This window comes from Stegastes partitus, unplaced genomic scaffold (genome assembly GCF_000690725.1).
Source record: "Stegastes partitus isolate 25-593 unplaced genomic scaffold, Stegastes_partitus-1.0.2 Scaffold467, whole genome shotgun sequence".
Classification (NCBI taxonomy): Eukaryota; Metazoa; Chordata; class Actinopteri; family Pomacentridae; genus Stegastes; species Stegastes partitus.
In genome coordinates, this window is record NW_007578198.1 from 41249 (window position 1) to 67007 (window position 25759).

A 25759-nucleotide genomic window follows, 5' to 3' on the forward strand; every position below is an offset into this window, starting at 1 on the left:
TCCATCGCCGCTTGCGGCTTTAATTGGAAGTTCGGATTTTGCACTTCAGCACCAAAATATCCGCTCAGCAGAAGTCTGGTGCTCAGAAAAGGAAAAAGAAGAGAAAAAGAGAGGAAGAAAACAGAGGCCTTAGAGATTTGCTTAAAAAATACTTGTAAAAAGGTGGTAACAACGAAGCTGAAACTAGTAAAGTCAACGTAGAGCGAGGTAAGAAACAGCGGAGCCAGCGTTTGTCAGCCTTGTAACGTTATTTGGCTAGCTCTTAATATCCATTAGCTATGACTAAAATCCTGACAAAACACGGGTTTTTTCTATGATCATCTTGTCCCGGGCCCAGTGAAGGCTGTCAGCTGGCCTGCACCCATCAAAGACCAAACGTAAGTTCAGAAGGTAAATCAGAATGGAAGGTGTTTGGAAACAGTGTGTGGATTACGACCGCAGCAACAATTCAGAAGCACACAAATGATTTCCAGTGCTGTTTTTTTTCATAACACCATGGATTGCAAATGTGTAAGTCTTAATTTTCTCCATGTTTGTGATCAAATGAAGACAGACCTTTCGTCTTGAGATGGAGAACTCCTTCTCACACAACTTGCAGTGACTGGCTTCTTTATCCTTCAACCAAACCTGACCTCCCTGAAACAACAACACACAACTGGTTTGTCATGTCATGTCATGTCACACATGTTACAAGACAGCAACCTGTTTTTTCCTCCATCACTAAAATGCTAGCAATGCCAAAACCCTGTTCTATTTGTTCCTCTTTGACAGTTTCCTGCTTTACCTGAAGAGCTTTGTTGGCTTCTTTGATGTCTTCGATCTTCATTTTGGATCTGGTGACAAACAGATTTAGGCAGCGTTAGGTAAACAGACAAAGTCACCCTCCACAGGTCACACATTGTGTGTTCTTTGGACTTAATCTTGAAAAAACTGTAGACCAAACAAAGATAAAAGAGACTTTGAGCTGAAGTACTTCACTCATATCAGTTTATGCCTTTACATTGTCATGTTACTATGTTGTTAAAGGGCAATGTTTCCAAAAGCCTCTCACAAATAAGAGAATTTCTAATGCTTAAAAAAACTGAATTGAGTTAATAAAGTGTAATTCTTGCCAAAACTATAAACAGTATTACTGCAGCACAGAAAGAGTCTGTTTTGTTCAAGTTTCCATACTCGCTGAGTTTAGAGCCTAGTTCCCCCAGAGCTTGTTCTTGGTCCTCACAGATGGACTTCAGCTGAATGTTCTCATCCTGGAGACGATGGAACTCCTAGAAAAACCAGCACAACACAAACGACAGAACACAGGCGTTAGATCAGATCACCTGTAAGACTTTGTCACAAACACAAGACACACTCACTTTATGAAACATACTGTGTATCATATACAAGGTACATACGAGGTGGGTCAAAAAAGTTCCAGGACTGGTGTCACAAAAGATATATTTCAAACCCAAATAAACAGTTTTCCCCTTCAGACGATCAACCAGCACGTCTACAAAGAGATCCTGCAGCGTTTGCTTCGTTCAGTGCACAAGAAGAGGTGAGAGTTGTGGCAGGACAAGTGGTGGCTGCTTCACCATGACAACGCTCCTGCTCACAATGCTGAGCATCCCACAGTTCCTGGCTGAGAAGAACATCACCGTGCTGGAGCAACCTCCCTACTCACCCCACCTGGCTCCGTGGAATTGTTTCCTCTTCCCCAAGCTCAAGGGGGTCATCAAGGGGAGCTGTGGAGGATCCTGGAAGAATCCTACCAGGAGTGCATGGCGGCGTGGCAGAGAAGGCTGGGGAAGTGTGTTAGACTCCAGGGGGATTACTTGGAAGGGGAAAACTCATAGTTTGTAGTTTCGATTTAAAATATATCATTTGTGACACCAGTCCTGGAACTTTTCTGACACACCTCCTATATTTCTCTGCTTTTTTTTTCATTACCTTCTTCAGCCCGTTGATCTGCAGAGCCTCTGTGCTGAGCTGAGCCACCGTGTCCCGTTCTCTGTCCAGATCGTTTTGTAACGTCTGCCTCCACTCCCTCTCTATCTTCAGGTCTGTCTCCAGCTGCTGGCTACAGGTACACCGCAGCCATATACATACATCAATAACAAGAATAAAGAGACACCAATGAAGATATTAAGTAACACATTATAATACAGCACACTGATTGACATATATTTTTAATCCTTTACTTAGGTAGTAGTGTGATGTTTTAGTTCTAGAGAGAACAGTATCGGCACCAACAACATGCAACACAGCCTCTCTAGATGACGTGTTCATGTAGGTGTGGATGCGTGAGTCGGTCTGTCTTTGAAGGTGTTTTGCTTACAGCTGCTTTTCTCTGTTTTCGATCTGCCGCTGCAGGCTGTCGGCCTTGTTGGCAAAGTCCAACTTGAAGCGCCTGGTTCCCTCCTCGGCCGAGGTGCGGTGCCTCTCTGCCTCCTGCAATCTGCACCATTATAACCAGGGACAAACTCAGGACCATGGAGAGAAAAAACTGGGAGGAGGGGGGTGTAGGGGGAGAAAACAACAGAGGAAGACTGGAGCGATGATGGACGGTAAAGAGGGAGGTTAAGGACTATAAGGTTTTTGGGGGTTAAAGATGAAGATGGTATGGTTCAGGCTGGGGTGAAGGAAAGTGTTGTAATTTGGTCTGTTACAACTCCGGCAAGTCAAACTCAGAGGCGTGGAACAAATGGAGAAGGTTTAAACAGAACAGTAAGAAGTAAGAAGGGCTGAAGACTCCAAATTAAAGACACATGATGAAAGAATGAGTGAAAACCGCGTCAAAGCGACTGAACGAACGACAGCTGACTGAAAGAAGCATCTAAAGTGCTGAATGCGTAGCCATTACCATGATACCTCACGTTCGCTGCATTTTTGTACGCCAGTTGCAGGGATATGAGGATATTGATGAAGTTTCAGATCTTGTCAAACGAGCAGGATCATCCCTCAACACCCTGATATACACTGAATGTTGACTTAAAACAAAAACCACATCATACATTTTGCACTCTTCACATATCAGCAGGTTAACACGAGCAAAAACTCAAAGCACACCCAGCACTTTCAAAACATCTAACTTTATTGATCACGGTGGTAAAAGACAGTAGTTGTGAGTTTTTAAACAACTGTACTGAGTGTTTATTCTTCTACAAATTGAGAGTATTATGAACATGGAGATAAGTAGAACGATTACTTCCTGATATATCACAAAAGTCAATAAATATGCCAAGGACGAACACAACAACGCAGTTCCCTTGACAGAAGCTCCAGAGGTTTACAGCTGTGCAACTACAGTTCCTGCTGTCTGTTCTGCAGACACAAAACACGTGAATTGAGCTAAAGCTGCTGTTCCCATTGAGTAGTTTACATCTACAACCTTACAACTGTCACCGTATGTGAAGCTTACGGGACGATGAAGAGCAAGAAGGAGAAGTGCCCAGAATCACTTCCTCTTTAAGGTTAGTGAATTATATTTACTCTTGTGTATCTAAATCCTGATTGTGAATTTGATGCTGTACATAGTGCCTTCAAAAAGCCTACAACCTCCTACTATCTGCTGATGATCCCACCATGCAGTTTGGAGCATTACATTCCAATGTTACATGTCAGTGATGAAGCAAAACAGAACACTGGTTTGTGTTGGAAATCTCAATTTGCTGCTCAGTGTCTTGTTATATTTCTATATTTATAGGGCTTGTGGGTAAGTGAACGATGGACTGATTTCGCACACAACAAGGGTCATCACAGCCAGTCACAAGCAGGTCAGGAGGTGCAACACATGCAGAGCAAACCGGCAACAAATGAAAGCAGGAGGCTGCACAAACACACTCCTGTCTGACTACACATCTGGACTGAACCTCAGTGACTGACTGCGATGAAATGCATGTGGTCGCAGGAATTGTTCTTTTTTTTTTTCTTAGGTTGTGTGATGTCTTTCATGTTACTTGCTCTTGCTTGTGACGTGAACAGTGTCAGCTGCAAAAAGGTTAAAAAATAAAAAATAAAAATGCCCCCTTCTGGCACAGGAACCGTCACAACAGCAAAGCACAGAAGCAGTTATTCAGATATGTCAGCCGAGAAAACACGGACGCCACTGAGAGACTACAGGGAAATTATTTTGCTGACGAGAGGGCAGTGTACATTTTTGTGAGGAGGGAGGCAGAGGAGCATCGTTTGTCAGTGTCCTCCAGCGGCTCCCACCTTCAATTTACTCTGCATCTTTACAGAAAGCAGAACGAAGGAAAATCTAATCATAAATCAAATCACAATATCTGTCAGAAAAATTACAATTACATATTTTCTCCAGATCGTTCAGATCCTTGTCTAAATCCTACAGTGGCTCAGTTCTGGTACGAGTGGCTCAAAGCGGTAAAACCACTCAGAGGTTGTGACACGAGTGTAAAAGCCCACTGTACTCATTCTAACTCACTGTGATCAATAACAAGGAGCCTCTGACGACATCTAAGAGTCCGAACAGTCGACTAGCCTACCATCAGTGTTACTGCATATAAACCGACTACTGGAGACAGGAAGAATGTGGAACCTTTATATGTTTGTGTGTTCACGCCTGAGCATGTGAGTGAATAGATAAAGTAGTGTGTGATTCATTTTACACGTTTCTATTTAAATAACCGACTGTTTTCTGCCCAGCTAAACGGGGATGAAACCTTTCCTCGCAGCACAAACTCAGCTGTTTGGATGTAAATAAACTAAAGATCAGGAAACATGTTGCTGATGAAGGTGTTTCACTAACTAAACCAAACATGCGGTCTTGTTCCCCCTGGTTCTGTGGCAGCTCTCAGGTTCTAAAACCATCTCAATCTTGTTTTCCAAAAAAAAACAACAAAAAAAAAAAACAGGAATGTTCTTAAAAGTCCATTTATTCTATTCATGCGTGCTCAGAAGGAGATGTCCTTCACTAGCTTGTACTGGTGCTCTGTGTCTGTGCTGGCACACTTAACAAATGACATAGCAAGCGTTCTGGTCTGACTGAGCAGATCCTTATCACTGCACAGGGGAGCAGGGATCAAATCAGAAAAAAAGAAGAAAAATAAAGATTAAACATGGAGGTTTCAAGGGAGCAAAATGGATGGATGGATGAATAGATGGATGGTATAAAAAAGATCAACGAAAGGGAGGGAAGAAGAAGGAAAGAAAGAAAGAAAGGAAGGGAGGAAGGAAGGAAGGAAGGAAGGAAGAAAGGATGTCAATACATCAGTATTCTAAGTAGCCCCGGTTACACTGAACACTTTTTGTGACCTTTAACATCACAGGCACAGCAGGACGTGTAAATGAAAAGCATTAAAACACAGAAATCTGATTTCAGGCTGCCAGGTTCACTCTGTAATCAGATTTCTCCAGCCTGGGATATGTTTTCTTTCATAGTAAGCGTGAGTAATGAGAAGAGGTTGGGAGGAGAAGGAAGGAAAGGCAATGTGGAAGATCGATGAACACGACCACGGCAGACAAAATCAGGAATGTTCAGGCGACATATGCGCAGAACTACACGAGGGGGAGATTTTCATCACATTAGCCGGGAATCAATTGAAATTCGATATCCTTTTGTTAACCTTTTAAATGTCTACATTCAGCTACAACAACACGAAACTCCTACTAAAAAAGTGTAACCGGGGTCTGTGTCCTACAGCACCAGCCTACGGAAATATTTAGAGCAGCAAAAAAAACATTCACAACCAATCACAAATAGGATGGAACAGACTTAAACTAATTGGAGAGGAGAGGGAAGGGATGGACCGTGTTGACCGGGAGACGATGGGGCGAGGAGGGATCGTAAAGCATCGAAGAACCAGCAGACAGCGACATTATGAGAAATATGGAGCACTTATACACAGAAGGACGAGGTGCAACACCGACAACTTAACATGCACTGTTTCATATCAGACAGACAGTATAAATAAGGGGCTGCAGGGTTTCCACAAGGAAATAATTCATCAAACACTGAGGCAGATTGTCTTGCAATCAATATTGTAAGTAAGTAAAGGCTCAGCGCATCTGCTCCTCCCTGAAGGTTAATGGTTGAGCTCATAGAAATGCTCTTTATATCAGGAGTAAGTCTCTGACCTCTGCAACAGAACACTGCAGGAAACTCTGCATGGAACAGCAATTTTCATTTATAAAAAAGCAGCAATGAAAAAGCACCAAAATAAAACCTTAGAAATCTTGAGGGAGAAGAGAAGAGAAGAGAAGGCACTGAACAAAAAGCCGCTAATTGGGTTGTGGATGTTTCATCTACTCAACTAAATGGATCACAGAAAACAAAGTACGCTCAGCAAGGTGACTGAGACTTGCCCCCGTCTCATCCACTTTCCAGTGTAGGGTAATCATTTTAATGACTAAGTTTGCACTGTGACACTTTTTCTGTGTGGATTTCCAGATCACAGCCTGCGTCCTTGGGGAAACCCTGAGCATCAGAGCTAAGAAATCACTTTTCCCCATGTTCTCCTACAGCTCTCTTCTGCAGAGCTACAAAACTCTTATAAAATATGTAATTATTTGCGTGATAACAGCATCCAATTTTTAATGCTCACCTCACCCAGAAATAAAGAAAGTTATTCTACCTGTTTGCTTTTGAGATGTCTCAGAGACATCAGAGTTACTTTACTAAAGAGTAAATCCAGGTATATGAACAGCTGGATGTACTGTGGAGGTACATGGGACAAAGTGACCGGTGTGTGCTGGGCCTCTCCAGGCAGTGCGTCTCACCTTTGCTCCAGCTGCTTCATGGTGGCAGTGATCTGATTGGTCTTCTCCTCCAGACGACTGATCATATCGTTCTTCTTCTTCATCTCCTCGTCTGATGACTAAGAAATGAAAGCGATGAGCTTTTATGAGCAGCAATGAGTCTGCTTCACGTCTTTGTCCTGTAAATGATACAAGTGTGTCTGTACCTGCATCTTCTGGTACATTTCTACGTTGATGGCTTTGACCTCGTCCAGCTGGTGCCTCAGTCCGATTAGTGTGTCCTGTCGATCAAAAATCAGAAGACTTAAGCTGTGTTCTGGCTCAGTTACTGGTTCAAAGCAACACAAACCGACTTAATGCTAATGTAGCGTTTCATTTCTAATTCAACCATTCATTCATTTGTCACCTAATAGTTCACTTGTTGATTTGGTGTTTCCTTGTGCTTCTATTCATCAATTAATTGATTCAGTACAAAAATTTATCATTATTACTTGCCAGCGTTGGAGATAAGTCATATTTGTGTGTATATTTACATTTCAGGCTGAAATAATGAGGCAGGATGACAAATAGATCAACTGCACGACACAAACGTTGTCGTGATAATGATGCTGACATTCTCCACCCTGACAGCCGATTCACCTCATGATGTTTGGGGATTCTAACGATCCCGGCAGCCTGAAACGAAGCTGCAGCTTCCGTATCTCACAGCTCGGCTACGAATGTCAGCTGGTGGTGTTTATGTTGCAGGGTTCACATGTCGGTGGTGAGAGGCCAGACACTGACAAGGGCTGCCAGAAATGTCTAAATATAACTCAGATATGACGGATTCAGCCACACCATTAACAACCCCAACAAGCACGACACGTTTTTTTTTTCCAGAGAAGGACAGAAGATTACAAAAATGGTGCGTGTTTACCTGTTTTTCGTGAATATCTTTCTCCAGAAGTTTCATGGCCAGCTCCATTTCCTGTTTCATCGACACCTGAACTACCAACTCGTTCTCCACATCCTGAAAACAGACAAAATGCATGAATATAATGTGTTATTACACAGATATTACATGTATTTTACCACATATATTACGCACACAGGCCACAGTCTGACCTGTCTGAGCTGACACTCCTCTTTCAGCTGTCTTCGAGCCTCGTTGTACATCTCATCCAGACCCTGACGAGACTGTTTGTATGTGTCTCTCTCCACTGACACATCGCCTTGAGTTACCTGGATAAATAACATGTCGGCTGTGCATCAGTTTGTGGTCAGAGTTGGGAAACATTTCTGGAATATTAGGAGCTTTTTGCTTTCACTTTTAGCTGCGCTTAATAATATATCTTTTGTTTTGAGACAGAGGTACATGAGTTTAATTTTGTGTTTGCGTGTGTGTGACTGTGCACCTCTAAATGTTGTTGTGCCTTCAGCAGAATCAGGCCGTTTTCACTCCTTAGCTGCTGGTTTTCTTCCTGTAGTTTGATGATGTTGTTCTTGGCTATGGCTAACTGCAGACACAGACGTGCACATCAACAAAGAAAGAGAATAAATGAGCCGGTGGTTAAGAGTTGACAGCTTCACATTAATACTCACATTGATCCTGGGATTTTATCTTGGCATATTTTGGCTAAATTACATCCAAATTAAAAACACAATCTTCTGGCAGTGGGTTACATTTAACAACGACGGTTCAGTCATGATGTGAGATTAAACTCAGATGTTTTGACTGTGCGTCTCACCTCTTCTATGAGTTTAGAGTTGGACTTCTCTAGTGAGTCGACTCTGCCCTGAAGACCATGAACTGTGGAGCTGGACACAAAAAACACAAAGATACACACAAATACAGAAGTTATAGTCAATCTCTGTTTGACTAAGTATACTCACCAAGTTTACACGGCAACATGTTTTTAGAATATGGGACTCCGATTTTAGTTAAAGTCATAATTCATAAATGTTTTAAAGTTCACAGCTGCAGAGAAAGATTCATTAAAGCTATAATTACATTTACAGCAGCAGATCAGCTAAAGCTAATTAAAATGAGACAGAAGGTCTGGGAGAAAAAAAACAACTGAAAGAGGAAATGTGAGTCTGTGAGCAGGAACAAGAGCTGCATTTCTGAAAACTGACACCAGCTCAAAGCTAAATCTTGGATGGATTTTATCTGAGACACATTTTTTAATTACAGAACTTCCTTTTCATTATGTAACAGTCTGATCTGCAGTAAGTCTGGGGAAAACCCTGCAGACAGGTCCGTTTCCCTCACAGAGCAAATGTCGTACTTGAGCTGTCGGTTCAGTTCCTCGACGTAGTTCTTCTGATCCAAGATGGATGCGATCTGGCTGTTCCTGTTGTCATGGAAACAGACATAAAACAGAGCTCTGCATCACATTTGGCGAAAGAAAACCAGCTGTATTAAACAGAGGAGAGAACGCTCATACCTCTCTTCGCTCCTGTAATCATCGATGTCATTCTTCAGGTACATGGAGAAGTCGATCACGCCGACCTGGAATAAAAACATACATCAGCTAATGTCACTCAGATGTAGGCATTCTGGAAAAAGCAATGACTGCACATTCATTGATTTGAATAAATGAGTCATCATGTCTGAGTAACTGCAATCCACCAGAGTATTCACCAGAACTAGAGCTGTTTACAATAATGTGGTGACTTAGTGGCTCAAATTAAAACTCATACAAAACAAACAATACTTCTAGTAATAGAATACGATTCCTAACCATCGCTAGCTGTATTTACTAATCAAACAAAATGCTGAGCACAAACATGCATAAAAGCTGCCAGCCCACTGAGTTTGTAAAATGGTGAGTTAGAGAGGAGTAAATAAATCATTAAAGTAGCTAAGCTAAGATCATTTCCAGATTAATCAAATGGTCAGTCTCCAAAAAGATAATAGATTTTTCTAATAAAAGATTTTTTGTTTCAGTAATTTTTCAGTCTGGTTTCATTCAGTTCTGTCAGGAGTTCATCGTTAAATATCGCTCTAAACTAAATGTCTTTGAATTATGAACTCCAGACATTTTGAGACCAGGGGCCTCATTTATCATCAGTGCGTACACACAGATATGTGAGCAGAGCATGCGCATGAACATTCCCACGCAAAGCATGGATTTATCAGCTTGTACGAATACTTAGGAATGTGCATAAATATAAACACAACTCTGACCATGCCTACGCACATAATCTAGTGGCAGAATAGTGAAACTACAAATACAAAGCATTCAGGGATTTTGACCACCGGCACATTCCAGCGTGAGGTTGGAGACATATGCGGCATTCCCCAGCCATCACTGAGCAGGATCAAGCCGGCAGTGTTGGATGCCATAACTCCCCTGGCCCCAGCCTACATCCAGTTCCCTTACAGCCATCACCAACCAGCCCAAATCAAACGGGGACTTCACACCATCGCTAGATTCCCAAACATCAAACACACATTCAGTCAAGGTGTGAACTCGGGCTGTGTGGGGCCTTTGCATTGGTGAAAAAAATGTGTTGGTACAAATTGTCCACCAGTAGAGTGGAAACTTGACACCACAGAATCAGCTCTTCATCTGTGTGAAGCCAAGATAGTATGACCTAACCGACGATTCTTGTGCTTCCTGAAACTGGAGTACATCAGATAAACCGTTTCAGGTCTATTGTGGAGTAGGCACAGGAATTAGAGGAACATTCTTTGCTTTGTTGACATACGGTATAATGTACGTCTTTGCATGGAGGCAAGCAAAACAAATACGATTCAATCACAAAATGGACTAATGCATACCTGGCTGCACAGATAACATACCCAGAGTTAGACCAAGCTTTAACAAACTATGTATCGTAAATTCCGGCTTTTTTCCACACGCTTTAAACACTACAGCTTAAACAATGATGATTTACGGATTTTTATAATTTGTACGAATTTGCCTCGAGACAAAAGTGACATTGAGAGCGACAACGAAAGAGAGACTGAGGAAGTGTGTGACGAAGTCATTCTGAGGCTGTTCAATTCTGACACTGAAGACGACTTCAGTGGTTTTAGTGGCAGGAGGAAGATGAAGATAGCGATCAATGACTTTTGCTGGTAGGCTACTGTATTTTTTTATTTATTTAACCAGCCGTGTTACAGCCACTGTTTGGGAAAAAGCATTTACGGTACGTATTTGTGTATGTTACCGGTACGTATTTAATTAGAAGTGTAAAAAAAATCTTTCTGTGCAATATCTCACGTTACAATGTGGACACCTGCGGCTTGTAGACAAGTGTGGCCTACATATGTACAATTTGTTTTCCTTTTAAAGTTAGTGGGTGCGGCTTATATTCAGGTGCGCTCAGTAGTCTGGGATTTATGGTAAATGTGTTTCTTTCGTCATATTGTGAAACTTGTGTTTTACAGCAGTGGCTACCTGAGAGTCCAGGTCCTCGCCTTTCACACACAGGTTAGCATCAATGACGTTCAGGCCCACCAGCAGGCCCACGATCACCGCGCCCTCCTCCTCCAGCATCAGTGCTGAATTCTCATAGAAATCACTGAGGACGAACACACAACAGAGTCTTTCACACATCATCTCTCCCTGTTAGTTTTTATTTGTACATTTTTGTAAGCCACTTTTGCTTTTAAATTATAACAAGAACATTCTCTTTTCTTTTTCTCCGCGTGTACCTGAGCAGGTCTTTTCTGGTGATGAGAAGTCGCAGGTAGTCGGCCAGCCGCTTCTGCATGAGAGCCAGACGCAACCAGGCCCTGGCTCTGCCTAAAGGAGTCCTAGAAACACACACATGCACACCAGAGGTGACGTCAGATTGGAAAGGCTGGTGGTGCTGGGACATGATTAGATCTCTGCCTTTTTCGTCCTTGTCTCCTGATACTGTTCATGCTCTAAAAAGTCTCTGAAGCTTTTGTGTGTCTGAGAACATTCCACATGTCATCTTCAAGTCGGACAAAAAAAAAAAAATACAGATTATATTTATAAAGACACATTTTTCCCCCTAATTTAACATAAGCTAACAAAAGTTGTGTGAGCTCAACAAATCTTCAATGTTTCATTTTGTTTCTGTGTCTAATCATCTAAAACTGTGTTTGCTGCAGACGGTTTGCGCTGTCTTGTGTCTAACCGTTGAGTCTGCACTTGGTGTTGCTAAATTCCTGCTTTGCTACACGTCTGCAGGTCTGACTCAGCAGCACAAAAGGAAACAGACTCTGATGTCCATCTGAAACAACACGACTGTTCCTCATTTTGTGGATCAGACGTGAATATTTCTCACTTGATTCCCTGCCCTGAGGATGTGTGACTCATAATAGGATAGACTTGAGAGGGAGATGGGAATCGTGTGCATGAATGAGGTTTAGCAGGATCCTGCTCGTTACAGCCACAAGAGGACATCACTTCAATATTAATGTAGGATGCAGCTGTTATTAATGTTGATAAACTGTCTTCTTGTCTTCTATCGTGAAAGTTCAGGAGGGGAAAAGTCACAAAGCCAACACTTCCACAGTCTGACAATAAAAATACTACTGCATGATCACTGGTATGACTTTTTTAAAGCTGCTAATTGCCCAGAATTGACAGAATAATATGAAGATTAACAGCTAACTGCTTGTCAGATTTCTGGAAAATGTGTCGATGCAAAAGAACAGTAGAGAAAAAAAAGAAAGGGAGAAGTGAGACAGCAAGGAAACGAAGGGTGAAGTGAAAGTAAACAACTATCAGGTACTTCCCTGATCTGGCTCAGGTCACATTCTCATGTTACTCTCGTTTACGAGTGTGTGTTTGTTGCGGCTTCTTCACCACGATGGCGAGTTGGTCATATGGGAGTAAACGGGCGTGGACATAAATGTGTTCCTTACTTAAGTCCAGGCAGGTCTCGTACAGAGGCGGAGATCTCTGCTGCTTCAGGACACAGTTTCTCCACCAGCTCCAGAGGACCCCACAGAGACTTGTTGAAGCCCAGAAAGGACTTCTTCACTGGAGAAGGACGGAGGGAGACTTCTCAGACAGAGTGTATGAAAATATGCAAATGGGATCTTTCATGTTCGTGGCAAACTCTCACACGCAATTTCCCAGTTGAAAATGTCATTCTCCCTCTTACCTCGGAGCCCATGTTTGAGGCAGTGCTCCATGACCACAAAGAACTGCTGGAGAGGCGGGTAGTCCGAGTCCAGCGTTCGCCCGAAGCTCAGAGCCGACTCGATCAAGCCTTTAATGCTCAGCTTGGCCATGTTCAGCAGGTTGGCTCGCTCCATGGCCATGGGGTCCCGCAGGGCTGCAGGACAACAGAATGTAAAATACACATACATTTTAATCTTCTTTTTAAAATTTTCAAATCAGCGATGTTTTATAATTTCATCGTCCATGTTCAGTTGAATTTGTGTGGTACATTTCCAGACTAGTCATTAAACCGTACAAACTCAGAAGACTGACTGACTGAGACAAGTTAATGTCTTACAAGTAGTCGTTATCAGAAACATGCTACCAATAAGGAGGCGCAATGAATTCAGTCTTAGTGCTTCGAAGGCAGATTACACACCCGTGCAGTAATACAGGTCAACAGATATGATGGAAGAAGAGTGACAGATTAGATACGTTAACCTCACACAGAGGTTTTAAATGCTCTACATGTGGACTTCCGGGTTAATGTGTAGCCAAACACCAGAACAGGACGTAACAATGTCAGGTGGAAGTGTGCAGAGATGTTGCCCAGCAATGTAGAAGACCTTCCAGCGCTGCAGCCGGTTGGCCTGGAGGCAGAGACTCAGGAATATCAACGAACGGGAGGCGTGTGACAGTTTGTAGCCTCTGGCCCCTCGAGGATATTAAATAAAAATAATAACTTTATAACTGGATGATGTGCCAAAACAAAAATCATATATTTTGACAGCAACTGCAATGTCAGTCACACTTTTAATATTTCTTTTCTAGTGAAAAAATATAAAAACAATGATGTCATTTTGTGTCTGGAGAATGTAATTTGTAGGCCGGGGGATTGAAATTGCTTCATCGGGAATGACAGTTAGCAACACATTTATCCTCTATGCAAAGAATGCAGCTTGGACGTTACACTTGGCCGTGTTTGATAATATTTTAATTAATTGTTCAGCTCTATGCTACAGTACATGCACAGTCAATAACGGTGAAAAGCTACAAAACTAAAGCATGTGGAGTCCCTTAAAGCTGAAACAAGGATGGAAGATTTGATGAAATGTTCCACTTTGTAATGACATTAGAACAGATAAAAGCAGCAAATCCTCACATATCAGTGCTGGAATATGGAGCTAATTATCAAAATAACTGGACAAGCTGATTAATTCACCTTTTGTTTTGGGCTTATTTGAAATGAAAGTCTGTGATGTAGAGCTGAAAGCAGCCAGATTATATTTAGCTGTGAGTGTGGGAGGCTATGGGCTGCTACTGACAGACACACAGAGATGCTGGATGCTGGGCAGATGAAGCTGAGCTCTTGGGTTTACTAACTTTGTAAGATAATCAACAAGGTGACATCACGTAACTGCCAATAGCAGAGCACCAAGCATGAATACCCCCAGGGGAGCTGAACAGAGAACAGTTTTTTCCATTTGCATCAGTGCAGCATGTGATGCTCCAGGCGGTGAAGTTGTGATATGAAACAGAAGCAGCAGAAACAGAAGAGGATGGAGCATGAAGCAGCACTGATGTCAGAGAAATCAATGGGCCACACAGAGAGGCAGGAGGGGAGACAGAGGAACATCCAGCTGACACGGTTAAAGCTGCTCCAATTAGTAACTGATTGTTGAGCAGCAGACAAAGGTTAAACCAGCCCCTTAATCAGCCCTGCTCCTATTAACCAGCGACCCCCTCCACACCCTCACCCCCCACCTCTCTGATGCTGATCATACCCTACCTTGGACGGCCCAGTCCCCGGGCAGAGACGTCCTGTGCTCCGACACTTTGGGCAGGACGTGAATGCTCCCTGAAATAGTCTCGGACGCTTTTCTGGCCAAAGCGAAGATCGGAGCCTGCCACCGGCCGTCTCCTCCTCCTCCTCCTCCTCTCACCGTGCTGCTAGCCTTATCCACAGCTCCAGCCTTCTCCTCCTGGAGCCTCAAAATCCCAAACACCTGAGTTTTCTCCTTGCTGCCGTCCGCCTCAGACAGAGCCAGGTCGTGCTCTGCGGGCGATGCCATGTTCACGGACCTCGCGGATGATGATCGTAGCGGCTCGGTGCCCAAATTAGCCGGGTATGCTAACCGTTAGCGAGCTAGCTGTGATGCACGATTCAGCCGGCGACCATTATGACAGTCGTCACGTAGAAATACCTGCGATAGCACCGGCCGAAGCAATGACAGGTCCGACCAGTGTCAAAAATCAGTAACGTCCCCGGGCTCGCGAACCGTAGAGCAGGCGTCGGCCTCGCTACATGATGACCGTTAGCACCGGCGGCGACCGCGCGGAAACCCGTTGCTCGGTGGCTTTTCCGTGCATCGCGCTGACGTTCACATTTGTTTACAGCCAGCAGAGCTGATAGTTGGCGTCTCCACGGTCCCGCTGCACCCTCCGGAGGGGCGGTGTCACACGGCTCACAAGACACACAAAGGCAGCACTACGTAATGATTTTACGGGCTGCTGAGCGGCGGCGTGGCGCCCCCTGCTGCCGGAGGAAGGGGCCTGCAGGGCGGCTCAGGACCTCCAGTAGAGCCGCACTTCTACAGTCCTCATGTGTAGTCATAGCCTTCCATTAAAAAAAGGCAAAATTCACAATAGTCACTCAAATAACTAGAAACTGAAAAAGATAATAATAAATAAAAATTTGCTAAATTATAATTTAGTGAAATTAGACATTGCTTTTGAATTCTGGTTGAAAAGAATAATTTAAAAAAAAAAAAAAAACAACTGTCCCAGAGAAATTAGAGCACTTTGCTGATGAGCAGTGGGCCAAAATCCAAATACCTGTCAACAGGTGCAGAAGTCTGATAGTTACAGAAAACACTTGACTGCAGTGATTGGCTCAAAGAGTTGTTCATCTAAATATTAGTTTACGGGTCCCATCATGCTTGTTTGCTTGTTGTTGTTTTTTTAGTTATTTATTTTTAATATTTCTGTTGAACCACAATTCAAAAGCAATGTCATGATTTTAATTAAATCTTTATTTAATATTACTTTTGTCAATTTCAACTTATTTCAGTGACAGCTGTTTTTCTTCTTTAATGGGACGGTATAAATACATCTGAGGACGACTATAAGACCCGTGGTGTGCCAAAGGAAGGAGCAGCATTTCTCTACACGATGAACGACAGTAATAATTGTGAATTATTGTTCAACGTTATAAATATTTCTGATGTCTTCATTTGTTGAGAAACATACTGTGTTTTGAAGTTGTCATTAAACACTGCAAACAGTCATATTTTGTGTTTCCTCAGTCCCCCTGTTTTTATTCAGTCCTTCATATATAACACAATGTTTATGGAAGAGTATTATTTTTATAGTTTTTTAAACATTCCTGTTGTTCTATAAAGCACTTTATGTTCCATTCCATGTGTAGGAAAAGTGCTACGCAAATAAAGTCTGACTGTTTGATTGATTAATTGAAACTACCCATTACACACATTACTGGAAACGATAATGAGCAGACTGAGAGTGGGGCCATAGACCAGAAATCAGCCGTCATTAATGAGTCACACATGTGTGATGCATACAGCTGCTGAGGTTATTAATGAGATAAAATAAGATAGGATTAATCCCACAGATGGGAATTTTGCAGTGTTACAGCAGCAAAGATAGGGCAAATATTTAAGGAATGTAGTACAAGAATATAAATAAACCAAAATAAATAAAAGTACTAGTTCTAAAAATAACATTATTGCACACATCTGTGGTATTGCACAGATGTTTGGTGAGTAGAAATGACGAGAGAGTATTTATATTGCACAGATTGTACTTCAGTAGAAAAGCTAACGAAATAGGATGCTGCTTATGGAGTCTCATCCCACTCTTCCTAGTGACTTGTTGGACAGAATCATGTTGTATTACTCGTCCATTCTCAGCACCACGTGACAGATTGTCTGCTTGCTATACTATGCTGTGATGATTTCTTAGACGACAAATGTTGTAGACGTTTAAGCGCCTGACTACAACTCTGACACGCCAACAGCCTGGTCTCACCTTTCTCTTGTCGTCTGTGGCATTATGTCATTTGAATAAAGCAGCGCCATTTTCTCACTTTTCTAAGCAGTAGTCTGTGAACTGGTCACACAACTGTCTATCCACTGATGTGACGGTTCAGCTCAGACTTGTGCCGTGTTGAAAGGGAAATGTTACGCGGTCCACTAGAAGGAATGCTGAAATGTGGCCAGGGTGTGCATTTAGACACGAAGCCGACATGTTCAGTTGCTATCAGAATAACAGAAAGGAGTGAACGTCTGATCATTATCCTTTACAGCCACACCTGACGAGGGAGTGGATTCACTCAGTGGTTGAGAATTTGTCACCATTCGAACACCTCAAAAACTTCATGTGCACAGTTGGATAAATGCTTTTTTCTAACCACAACAATAAAAATGAGACTTTTTATGTTTTTTTGTAAGTCAGAAGACTAGCTGCATTTATATTTTTACATACTTTTGTACAATTAAGAGGGAAATACTGCACTTTTTACTCTGCTACATTTACTCTACTACAGATGTTGCTTCTAGTTGTACAAGAAAATAACACTTTACATGTAAAATGATGCCTGATGTAATAGATTTGCCACGACTATGTAAAATAGTTTAAAGGAGTTCCAACCAACTAAAGCAATTAAAATATATCGGTAATAATAGTCCAATAAAGTCATTATGCAGCACTCACAGGCTGAACTTTCTGTTTTGTTTACTTTATGAACATATAAAAAGTATAGAGAAGTGACCTATTTAAGTAACTTTATTAATAACTTGTAATAGAGTATTTTTAAATTCTGGTTTAGCTACTTGTATTGAAATACAGACACTATATTTCTTCAACGTTGTATTTTTGGGTAACTTTAGCTACAGTAGGAAGAGTTTACTTTCTATTATAAACGCTTACAATGTTCATTTTAAGCTTTAGTCTCAAAGTTTCAAGCAAAACACCTTTATTGTTAAAATATTTTACTGTTGCTATTTACAGAAAATATGATGAAATAGTTCAACAAATTAAACCTCAAATTTAAATATGAATTTAAGAGCTCTTAGGAAGTGTCTAGTCTATCATTTCTAACGTGGGTGGGGCCTCTGCTCGGGGAAATTGGACTTATCAGCTTTGTATTTCCACATGTATACTGAACCCACATGGAAAAGGATCAAACTGCAATGCAGAAGAATTGAGTATAGTTGAGACGCATAACAGCAGAAACACCCACACAGTCCCCAGGAAAGAGGAGGAAGAAGTAAATGAAGAGAGCAAGGCTGAGTAGGCTGTGGAAAATGTGATGAAGGTCTCAAGTGAGACAAGCATGCTGCAATGCAATTTAAGTCTGCGACTGATGATTATTTTTATTATATAATTTATAGATTATTATTTGCTTGATAACTCTGCATATCAGTTTAATGTATAAAATGTCTTTTATCTGTAAAAAATGCCCATCAACATATTAAGTGTACAATAATGAAGGGCAGAAAAATGAGCAAATATTCATAATTGTCAAAGCTGGAACCAGGTCCTTTATTTAATTTCTTATAATTTATAATTACTATTACAATTTATCCATTAATGAGACTGTTCAAGAATAATTCAGCTGAGCAGTAAATTAAAAGAGTTTTAAATCTATTAGTCACATAAGAATGACCTGTAAAGTTGTGATGATTGTGCTAAAGCTAAACTATCGTGTAACACGCTTGATGACTTGTTGGAATGTGATTAATGATTGTAAAGTCAGATAACGCTGATCCTCAGAAGTTCAATACACTGAAGAGAAAACGTGATGCTTCATCCTATCAGTTAGTTCCTTCAGACAGCAGGCCTTAGACTGCTGGTGGTTTATTAGGATTATAGAGAGAGTCGAAGCTGCGGAAGTTTAAAATGCTTTAGATTGGAGCTACAAGCTTTAATGTTTAACAAGAGAAAGGAGTAAACTCGTTTTAGTCCAGTGATTAGTGGGTGGATACCTACCAACATGGAACTGTTTTGTGTAATACAACAACATGTTATGACATCAGGGTGCAACAGATTTAGTCATTTCATTCAAACAGTAACTTCCACTGTACCTTGGCTGTAGGCAAGCCGCTCCATGCTCTCACTGTGAGTGATGCCCCATCGGTGCAGACTCTGAGGGGAGTACATGTTGGGTGGGACTCTGGATTGTTAGCCCCTGCGTCTTGAAGTGTCCTTTTCTGGTTAAATTCGTGCCACACTGTCAGGTTTTCCTCCTTCCGAAACTGTGCTGCGCTGATGTGGTGTGTTCCACTTTGGTCTGGTTTGGTCACAGTCTCAGGATGTGCTGAGCATCGTGTGCACCTGAGGCAGAAGAGACAGTAGAGGGAAAGACATGTAAAACCTTAATGGCAGAGACACTGGAGAAGAATCCTCAGTCGTTTCTTTCATACAAAATCTAAGTAACTTAAAGCGAAACATCGCCAGACCTGCTTGCACAATGGCCATGCATGGGTGTGCACACTCACTGGCTCCACCGTGACATGCAGATAAACATGGTGGTTAGTTTTGAAGCAGGCTAGGCTAATGTAAAACCAGCTCTCTGTTTTGTTAGGCCAGTCTCATACCATTGAAATGCTTCCCACATCTGGGGTTTGGTCACGTTTTAAAATAGAACAAATCAAATTAAACAAAGTGGCTACAAGTCTCAGGTTGCTGCATTTTCTCAAAATGTTCTCTGGTAGTCGAGACCATTATGTTTCTACATCCTGTCACTCATCTGTACAAACATCACTCACATAAACACACTGGTCATTAATAATATATGCTAAAAATGTTCTCCACACACACATTTTCTAATCTGTAAAATAAAGAAATCTTGATTTCTTGTCAAAAATAATATAGTCACCACCAAAACTGACAGAAAGAGCTTTACCTTTTTCTCCAGTTTTGAGAAACAAATGCTGTGGGCCTCCACCTCACAGCAGCCTGGATGTAAAAGCCTCCAGCTGCAATAACGGCACAATGCTGGATCCATTACCACTGTAGTATCATAGAGGCTACAGTAAACTGTACTACAAAAAACACTTTTTCCTCCCTCTCTCTCTCTCTCTCTGTCTCTCTCTCTAATAGCCGAGGGCTGACCAGGAATCATATGACCGGTGTTGTGCAGATCTGTGCACTCATTAGCCGTTTGTATACTGCCTGTGTTAATTCTCTGAATGGCCACTGCTCGGCTAGTTAGCAGAGAATTTATGAGTCAGGCTGCTGCTGCTGCCTCACTGTTGATGTGCATGTGTTTTTTCTTTCCCCCTTATTTTCTTCCTCTGTTGACTTATTTTCTGCCTATAACTTGATGTATGTGTACCCACCCTGTCATCTGATGGTCTGACTTGTTGTTGTTCTACTGATCTACCTGTTTGCTTCTCCATCAACATCACCAGTCTCTGGGATAACGGCTCGGCCTCTCTGCAGGAGCAACTTCCTGTTACACTGAGTCACATGTAGAAATTGACCATCTGAATCGAAGGTAACTGATTTGAGTTTTCCATCCTGCTGCAATAGAAAACACATCATATATACGTCTCACTGCTCTCCCTGCATCATGCGTCCATCTCTCTCCTCCCCCCATCCACCTTCCTCCCCCGATCTCCCCTCATCTCTGAACCACACCTAAACACACTCACTACTAAACACTACTTCCAGGGTGGTGTGTTTTTCTACCATATGACAGTCTTATTCACTGTAGGAACCTGCCCTTCCACATGAGAGAAAGCCCAAACAACCAATCAATACTCTTCGCCGGACGCTCCGTCCACCAATAGGGGTGTGATGCTGTTTCATCGTAGTAGCCATCCTTTCATTGTGCAGCAATGCTGCAGTTACAGTGCTGCTATGCTCACACACTCTAATAGTTATTTATTATTTTGTTTGACAGAGAACAAGGCACAGTGATTATCAGGAGTGATGACGTGTAAAGTGTAGCAAAGTGTAGCAAAGACAAAGATGAAAGCAGTATTATTACAGTATGTATAGTATATCCTCTACAGCATGTGTGTAAATATACCAACTACATGTATCACACCATCACTCCTAATGTGCTGTCATTACTTAAACATGTGTGTTGTATTATTGCATCTCACCTCAGCAGCAAGAAGAAGGGTGTAGATCCTTGGTTATGTAGTTTATCTGCAATCTGTAGTCTGTTCCGAAGAAGGACTTGGTCACGTAGATGGACTTTCAGGCGATGACCCTTTGCAAACTACAAAATACGAGCTTGATGTACATAGAAGATGCAGAGTATCAGTCCAGTTGTTGCGGCTACAGGCAGCAGATAGCAGTGCCCAGATGTCCAGATAAACATATCAGCAATGATGAAAAGATGACATCCTCTGATCTACAATCTAGATACCTATCTATCTATCTAGATCTCTATCTGTAAGATGCTGCAGGGCTGCAACATCAACAACAGTGCCTGTAGTTCAGAAGCAGTAAGCCGGTACACGCTCTGCTGGGGATATCACCGACAGAAACCACAACCATCACCCCACACAGCACCCAATGACAAGAGACTAGGGAGGCTGGGAGAGGGGAGGGGTTTCATACAACACAGCAAAGACAGGAGAGGGTAACGAGAGGAAGCTTGGAGGGGGGTAAACACAGAGAGGAGAGGAGAGCGAAGGAGAGGAGGAGGAGGAGAGGAGGAGAGAAACACACCCAAGGAGGAGAGTAAAAAACCAGAAGCACTTACTTGCATTCACACATAAATCCAGAATTTAGCATAATAGACAAACAAATGAATGAAATGCATGAAGATATGAATGAAAACATACAAATGTTTGTGAATTGTGATTTCTGAGAGCAGAACACGGGAGAGGAGGGTCTACTCTGTTCCCGTCCAATCAGTGACTGGATGGAGAGGGCGGACCTTGCTGATGCAGGAAAGCGATTGGTTGTGTTTGGAGGTGAATGACTTTGCAGCTATAAGAGAATGAAATAGAATCACTGCAGCTCGAGAGTGTTCTGTGAAATATAAGACGACTACTTCTTTAGCAGCCAGTGCAGAAAATGAAGAAAAAATGTTTGTTGTACACATGCATGAACGGTAAAAATACAATTATTTAAAGTCCCAAACTGTATGTTTTATTATTTTTTTAAAAAATGTATATATGCATTTGTATGTATTCTATATTTGGGGAGTTTGATAAAAAAAGTTAACATGCTTAACTAAAAATACATTCCTGTTTCCTCCTGCGTCTGTAAAATTACTGTAATGCTGCTGTAAAGAGAAATGCAACATCATAATCTTACTGGTGCCTCTGGTAATGTGAGTCTTTAGTCAATTTGTGAGTCGTAGGTGATGAATTATGATCCGAAAGTTGTGACTGCAGGGTGCAAAAAATGATAGGAAGGAAAAACTATTTTTCTGGAGCAATAAAACATTTATTTGTAAAATATATACAGTAGAAATGACTCCTTTAGAAATATAAAGAAAGGGTATTTATGAACAGACAGTGAGTTCTGTTTGATCTATAAAAATAACAAGAATTTGAAATTCATCAGGCAGCGTTGGCAAGTAGAAAGATTTTGAGATGAACATGGATGAAGGTTCCAGTGGACACAACTGCATTCATATTTTCCTTCACCTAAAAGACACTTCTCTGTCAACTCTCATGAACCAAAATGACAAAGAACAACACAGTGATATATTTACTAAAGAGTGATGCAAAAATAAATAGTCCAAGTTACAATGGCTAAAAAAATAACTATTTACACACCAAGTGCTTGAGGATTGATGTAAATACGGAACAACTCCTCCAACTACCAATGTTTAGTGCATTTTGTGCTCTTCAGTCCTCAAACTCTGCAGCATAAAGCACTTGCTGGAATTTCATCCGCACCTCCATTCTCTTTTTAATGGTGAGCCGCTTCAGTGAGGGCAGGAGGCTGAGCAGAAACAGTTCATCTTCATCTCTGAGGTTGGTGAGGGCTTCTGCAGAACTTATCTCCGTTTCTGCGGTTGCTTGCCTTTTGCGTTTAAGAGAGAGTCCCACATCCTGATGGCTGGTCGGACTGCAATCCGCAAGAGAGAAACTGGTGCTGACGACAGGCAGCGAACCGTGCTGCGCCGCCTCGTCTTTATCTCTCTCCAGATCATCTGCTCTTCCAGCTACCTGCGTGGAATGGCATAAGTTTGGTTACTGATCAACACAGACAATAACACACGAACAAAAAAGCTTCAATTTCTTGTGTGATCACAAACTAACACATTAAAGTTCCTCATCGAGCCTACTGTTTACCTCCCACTGGGAACAAAACGGGGTTGCTCTGAACCATAGACTGTATAAAAGATGGACGTAGCTACCGTGACGTCACCCGTTGGTTTCTGCACTGAGAAAATGAAGCCAGGGTTTTGCTACTTCCTGGTTGACATCTTGGATTTTTGGAGCCAGTGACGCAAAAATCGTCGGAGGGGGGCGGAGCCATAGGAGCAGCGATTGGTCAGACGGATTGAGAGGCGGGCCCTCTCTGCCCGTCCTTCTGCTCGCTTCGTCTGCATCGTCACTGCCTACTGTCAATCAAGCCAGCCACGCCACAATTTTGACGATTTTTTAAAAAGTCAGTATTGATTTATTTTCAGATTGGCCACCTGATCTGTGGATTTGACTATGAAAACTAATAAGAAAAAAATCCTGAGCTGTAGGAATGCGGCATTTCGTGATCTGTGATCACTTCTTTTCCAATTCAAGCCTATGGGAGCCAGGGCTTTTTGGAGCCAGCAACTAGTGGACGTAGTGATATTGCAGGTTTTTGACACATTTCATTTTTCAGGGCCGCTTGCTACGTCCATCTTTTATACAGTCTATGCTCTGAACACATTCTTTAAAGTAATTTCATACTATTCTGTAAAGTCTGACTGAATAGTGTTATGTTATCAGCCAATATGAGCTTAAATATCAGCACAGAAATGCCACCGTTATGTTTGAGGTAATTTAGACACAACATAGTTGGTTCACCACAGAATACGGCTGAAACATTCTTGCATTTGTACGAGGGCTGGACCCGAACCCCGAATAGCTGACTATTTGCTCGCTGTGCTGGAATCGGGATATCAATTTTTATCTCTGAATATTCCTCTCCCCGCCCCCGCCACCGCTGCCACTGATGGCAGATACAGTACTGTGCCTGCTGATGGGAAACGCCCGCTCACTACAGCCCGTCAGACCGAATGCTCAGCACCCGGCACCACCGCGTGGCTATTCATACCAGCCCTAATTTGTACATTGTTGATCTCAGTACATGTCACGTGATACACCTCTCTGCACCTCCACTGGCCCTGCAGCAGCAGTGCAAGTGTTTGGGCGGTGCCTTGGCTTAATTCTCTTAATTGTGTGGCCCTGAGAGGTGTGGATAAAAAAGCCATGTTTGGGAAAGCTTGCAGCTGCCATTGCTGGAGCCATGGCTGCTTTTGCAATTTATCGTCTAGGTAATGACTTAAGCCACTTATTTATTATAGTAAAGCTGTCCCTTCTGTAAATTCTGATGCCTCCACTTTATGCTGTGGCCAAAGAGTTGTGTCAGAACATGTTCTCTCATAACCTATCTGTGCCAAATATAGAGGCTTAGCACACACTCACTGGTGTTTCCAGGTATACTTGTTCCTCAGACCACAGTCTGTTCACGCCTACACATGAGACCGAATCTGCCAAATGAGTAAAATCGCCTGTGTGTGTGTGTGTGTGTGTGTGTGTGTGTGTACTATGGATACACAAGGCCTTCAAAAGTCATATATTGTGCTCCCGTGGAACAAATCAATAAAAGTCTGACATGTCCCCAGAATGTGTCTCTCAGTCTTTCAGCTCTGATGTAAATGAGCGTGTTGGGACATTTGGTGTTTCTTTGCTTGTTGTTAAAACATTTCAGAGTTAGCAGAAGCAGCTCTAGACAGTTAATAACTCTGGTGGACTGCGAAGATGCTGCTTCTTCTGAATGAAAAAAAATAAATAAATCTTTTGATTAGTCTGGCTACATTTCATTTCAACATTTCTGGCTGAGCAAAGTAGGGTCATAAAAGTCCATTGCTCTTTGACCTTGTAAACTGTGACCTTAAATCTCAATCTCAAGCGTGATGAGGCCAAGCAGCGGGCAGTGAGGGGGCAGAATTATACAAAGTTTGAGCTGGATGACCACTGTTTTCTTAGCAGCCCAACAAAATTCTCACTGGCTTGCAAACTTGAGAGACTACGGAGTTGTTCGATGGGCTTCAGGAAAACATCTTCATATTTTTACAGCTCTTACTTTACACATTTAAGTTTGCAGCAACCGTAGCCTGACTTACTCGCGTTGACATTCCACACAGCTTTCACTTTCTCTTCTGGTATCTATGTGTTACCATTTTTAGAATCCAACAACCTCTGGGCTTGCCACCTACCACGTTGAAAAGTTTTGCAGATGATTTGGGTCATGCAGTAAGGCGGCATTGCCAGCATTGTTTTGGTGAATAAGCATTTTAATAGTCTCACTCTGCCAGTGGATTCTGTAGAACATAATGGCCTGGCTGCACCACACTACCATTCTGCTATGAGGGAAATAACTGGTCTGGCTTGTTTGTATTCTTTAAACCAATTACAGTCATTAAGGAGGGCTAAACAAAGGATGTGGCTTCAGTGTGTTCCCTCTATATAGCGATGAGTGTAATTGTTGTGATGGAACAACATGCAGGGAGATAAGCGCTGTGATTAAAATGGACAATCCACCGCAAATGAGTTAGCAGGGCTGCTTTACTTCATGATCCAAATCCTTGGAAAAACTTGAAATTGATAAGGTTATTTTATATCTGCAGAGAAAAAAAAAACCCCTGTAATGGGCGGCTAATGGCACGTTTATACCCGCATCATACATCAGGTGAGTTAAACTAAAGAAATACAAACACTCCAGACCACCTGTAGCATAGTGATAATGAGGCTATGCCAGACTACAACAACCACAAAACACAATTT

The 25759-nt window shown here is 42.1% G+C and overlaps 2 protein-coding genes across 4 annotated transcripts in view; both read right to left on the minus strand.

Moving 5' to 3' along the window:
• rufy2 (RUN and FYVE domain containing 2) overlaps window positions 1–18956 on the minus strand; it is a 29365-nt gene extending 10409 nt beyond the window's left edge. Inside the window, exons 1-18 of one of the 3 annotated variants that reach the window (XM_008286728.1) lie at window positions 18875–18956; window positions 12772–12945; window positions 12530–12647; window positions 11345–11446; window positions 11088–11211; window positions 9126–9190; window positions 8967–9032; window positions 8427–8496; window positions 8094–8195; window positions 7804–7920; window positions 7616–7708; window positions 6906–6980; window positions 6721–6818; window positions 2321–2440; window positions 1933–2062; window positions 1174–1268; window positions 785–833; window positions 556–636 (exon numbers count right to left, since the gene is read on the minus strand). In XM_008286728.1, coding sequence (XP_008284950.1) covers window positions 556–636; window positions 785–833; window positions 1174–1268; window positions 1933–2062; window positions 2321–2440; window positions 6721–6818; window positions 6906–6980; window positions 7616–7708; window positions 7804–7920; window positions 8094–8195; window positions 8427–8496; window positions 8967–9032; window positions 9126–9190; window positions 11088–11211; window positions 11345–11446; window positions 12530–12647; window positions 12772–12945; window positions 18875–18950 — 1755 coding nt within the window. In that variant the 5' untranslated portion in view covers window positions 18951–18956. Of the gene's footprint in view, window positions 1–555; window positions 637–784; window positions 834–1173; window positions 1269–1932; window positions 2063–2320; window positions 2441–3055; window positions 5005–6720; window positions 6819–6905; window positions 6981–7615; window positions 7709–7803; window positions 7921–8093; window positions 8196–8426; window positions 8497–8966; window positions 9033–9125; window positions 9191–11087; window positions 11212–11344; window positions 11447–12529; window positions 12648–12771; window positions 12946–14559; window positions 15123–18874 lie in introns of those variants that run through there. The other 2 variants (XM_008286727.1, XM_008286729.1) reach the window with 2 other exon arrangements.
• Window positions 18957–22180: 3224 nt separating this feature from the next.
• The window catches only part of LOC103360823 (uncharacterized), a 5113-nt gene continuing 1534 nt past the window's right edge, over window positions 22181–25759 (minus strand). Inside the window, exon 2 of the mRNA XM_008286730.1 lies at window positions 22181–22933. Coding sequence (XP_008284952.1) covers window positions 22610–22933 — 324 coding nt within the window. The 3' untranslated portion in view covers window positions 22181–22609. The remainder of the gene's footprint in view (window positions 22934–25759) is intronic.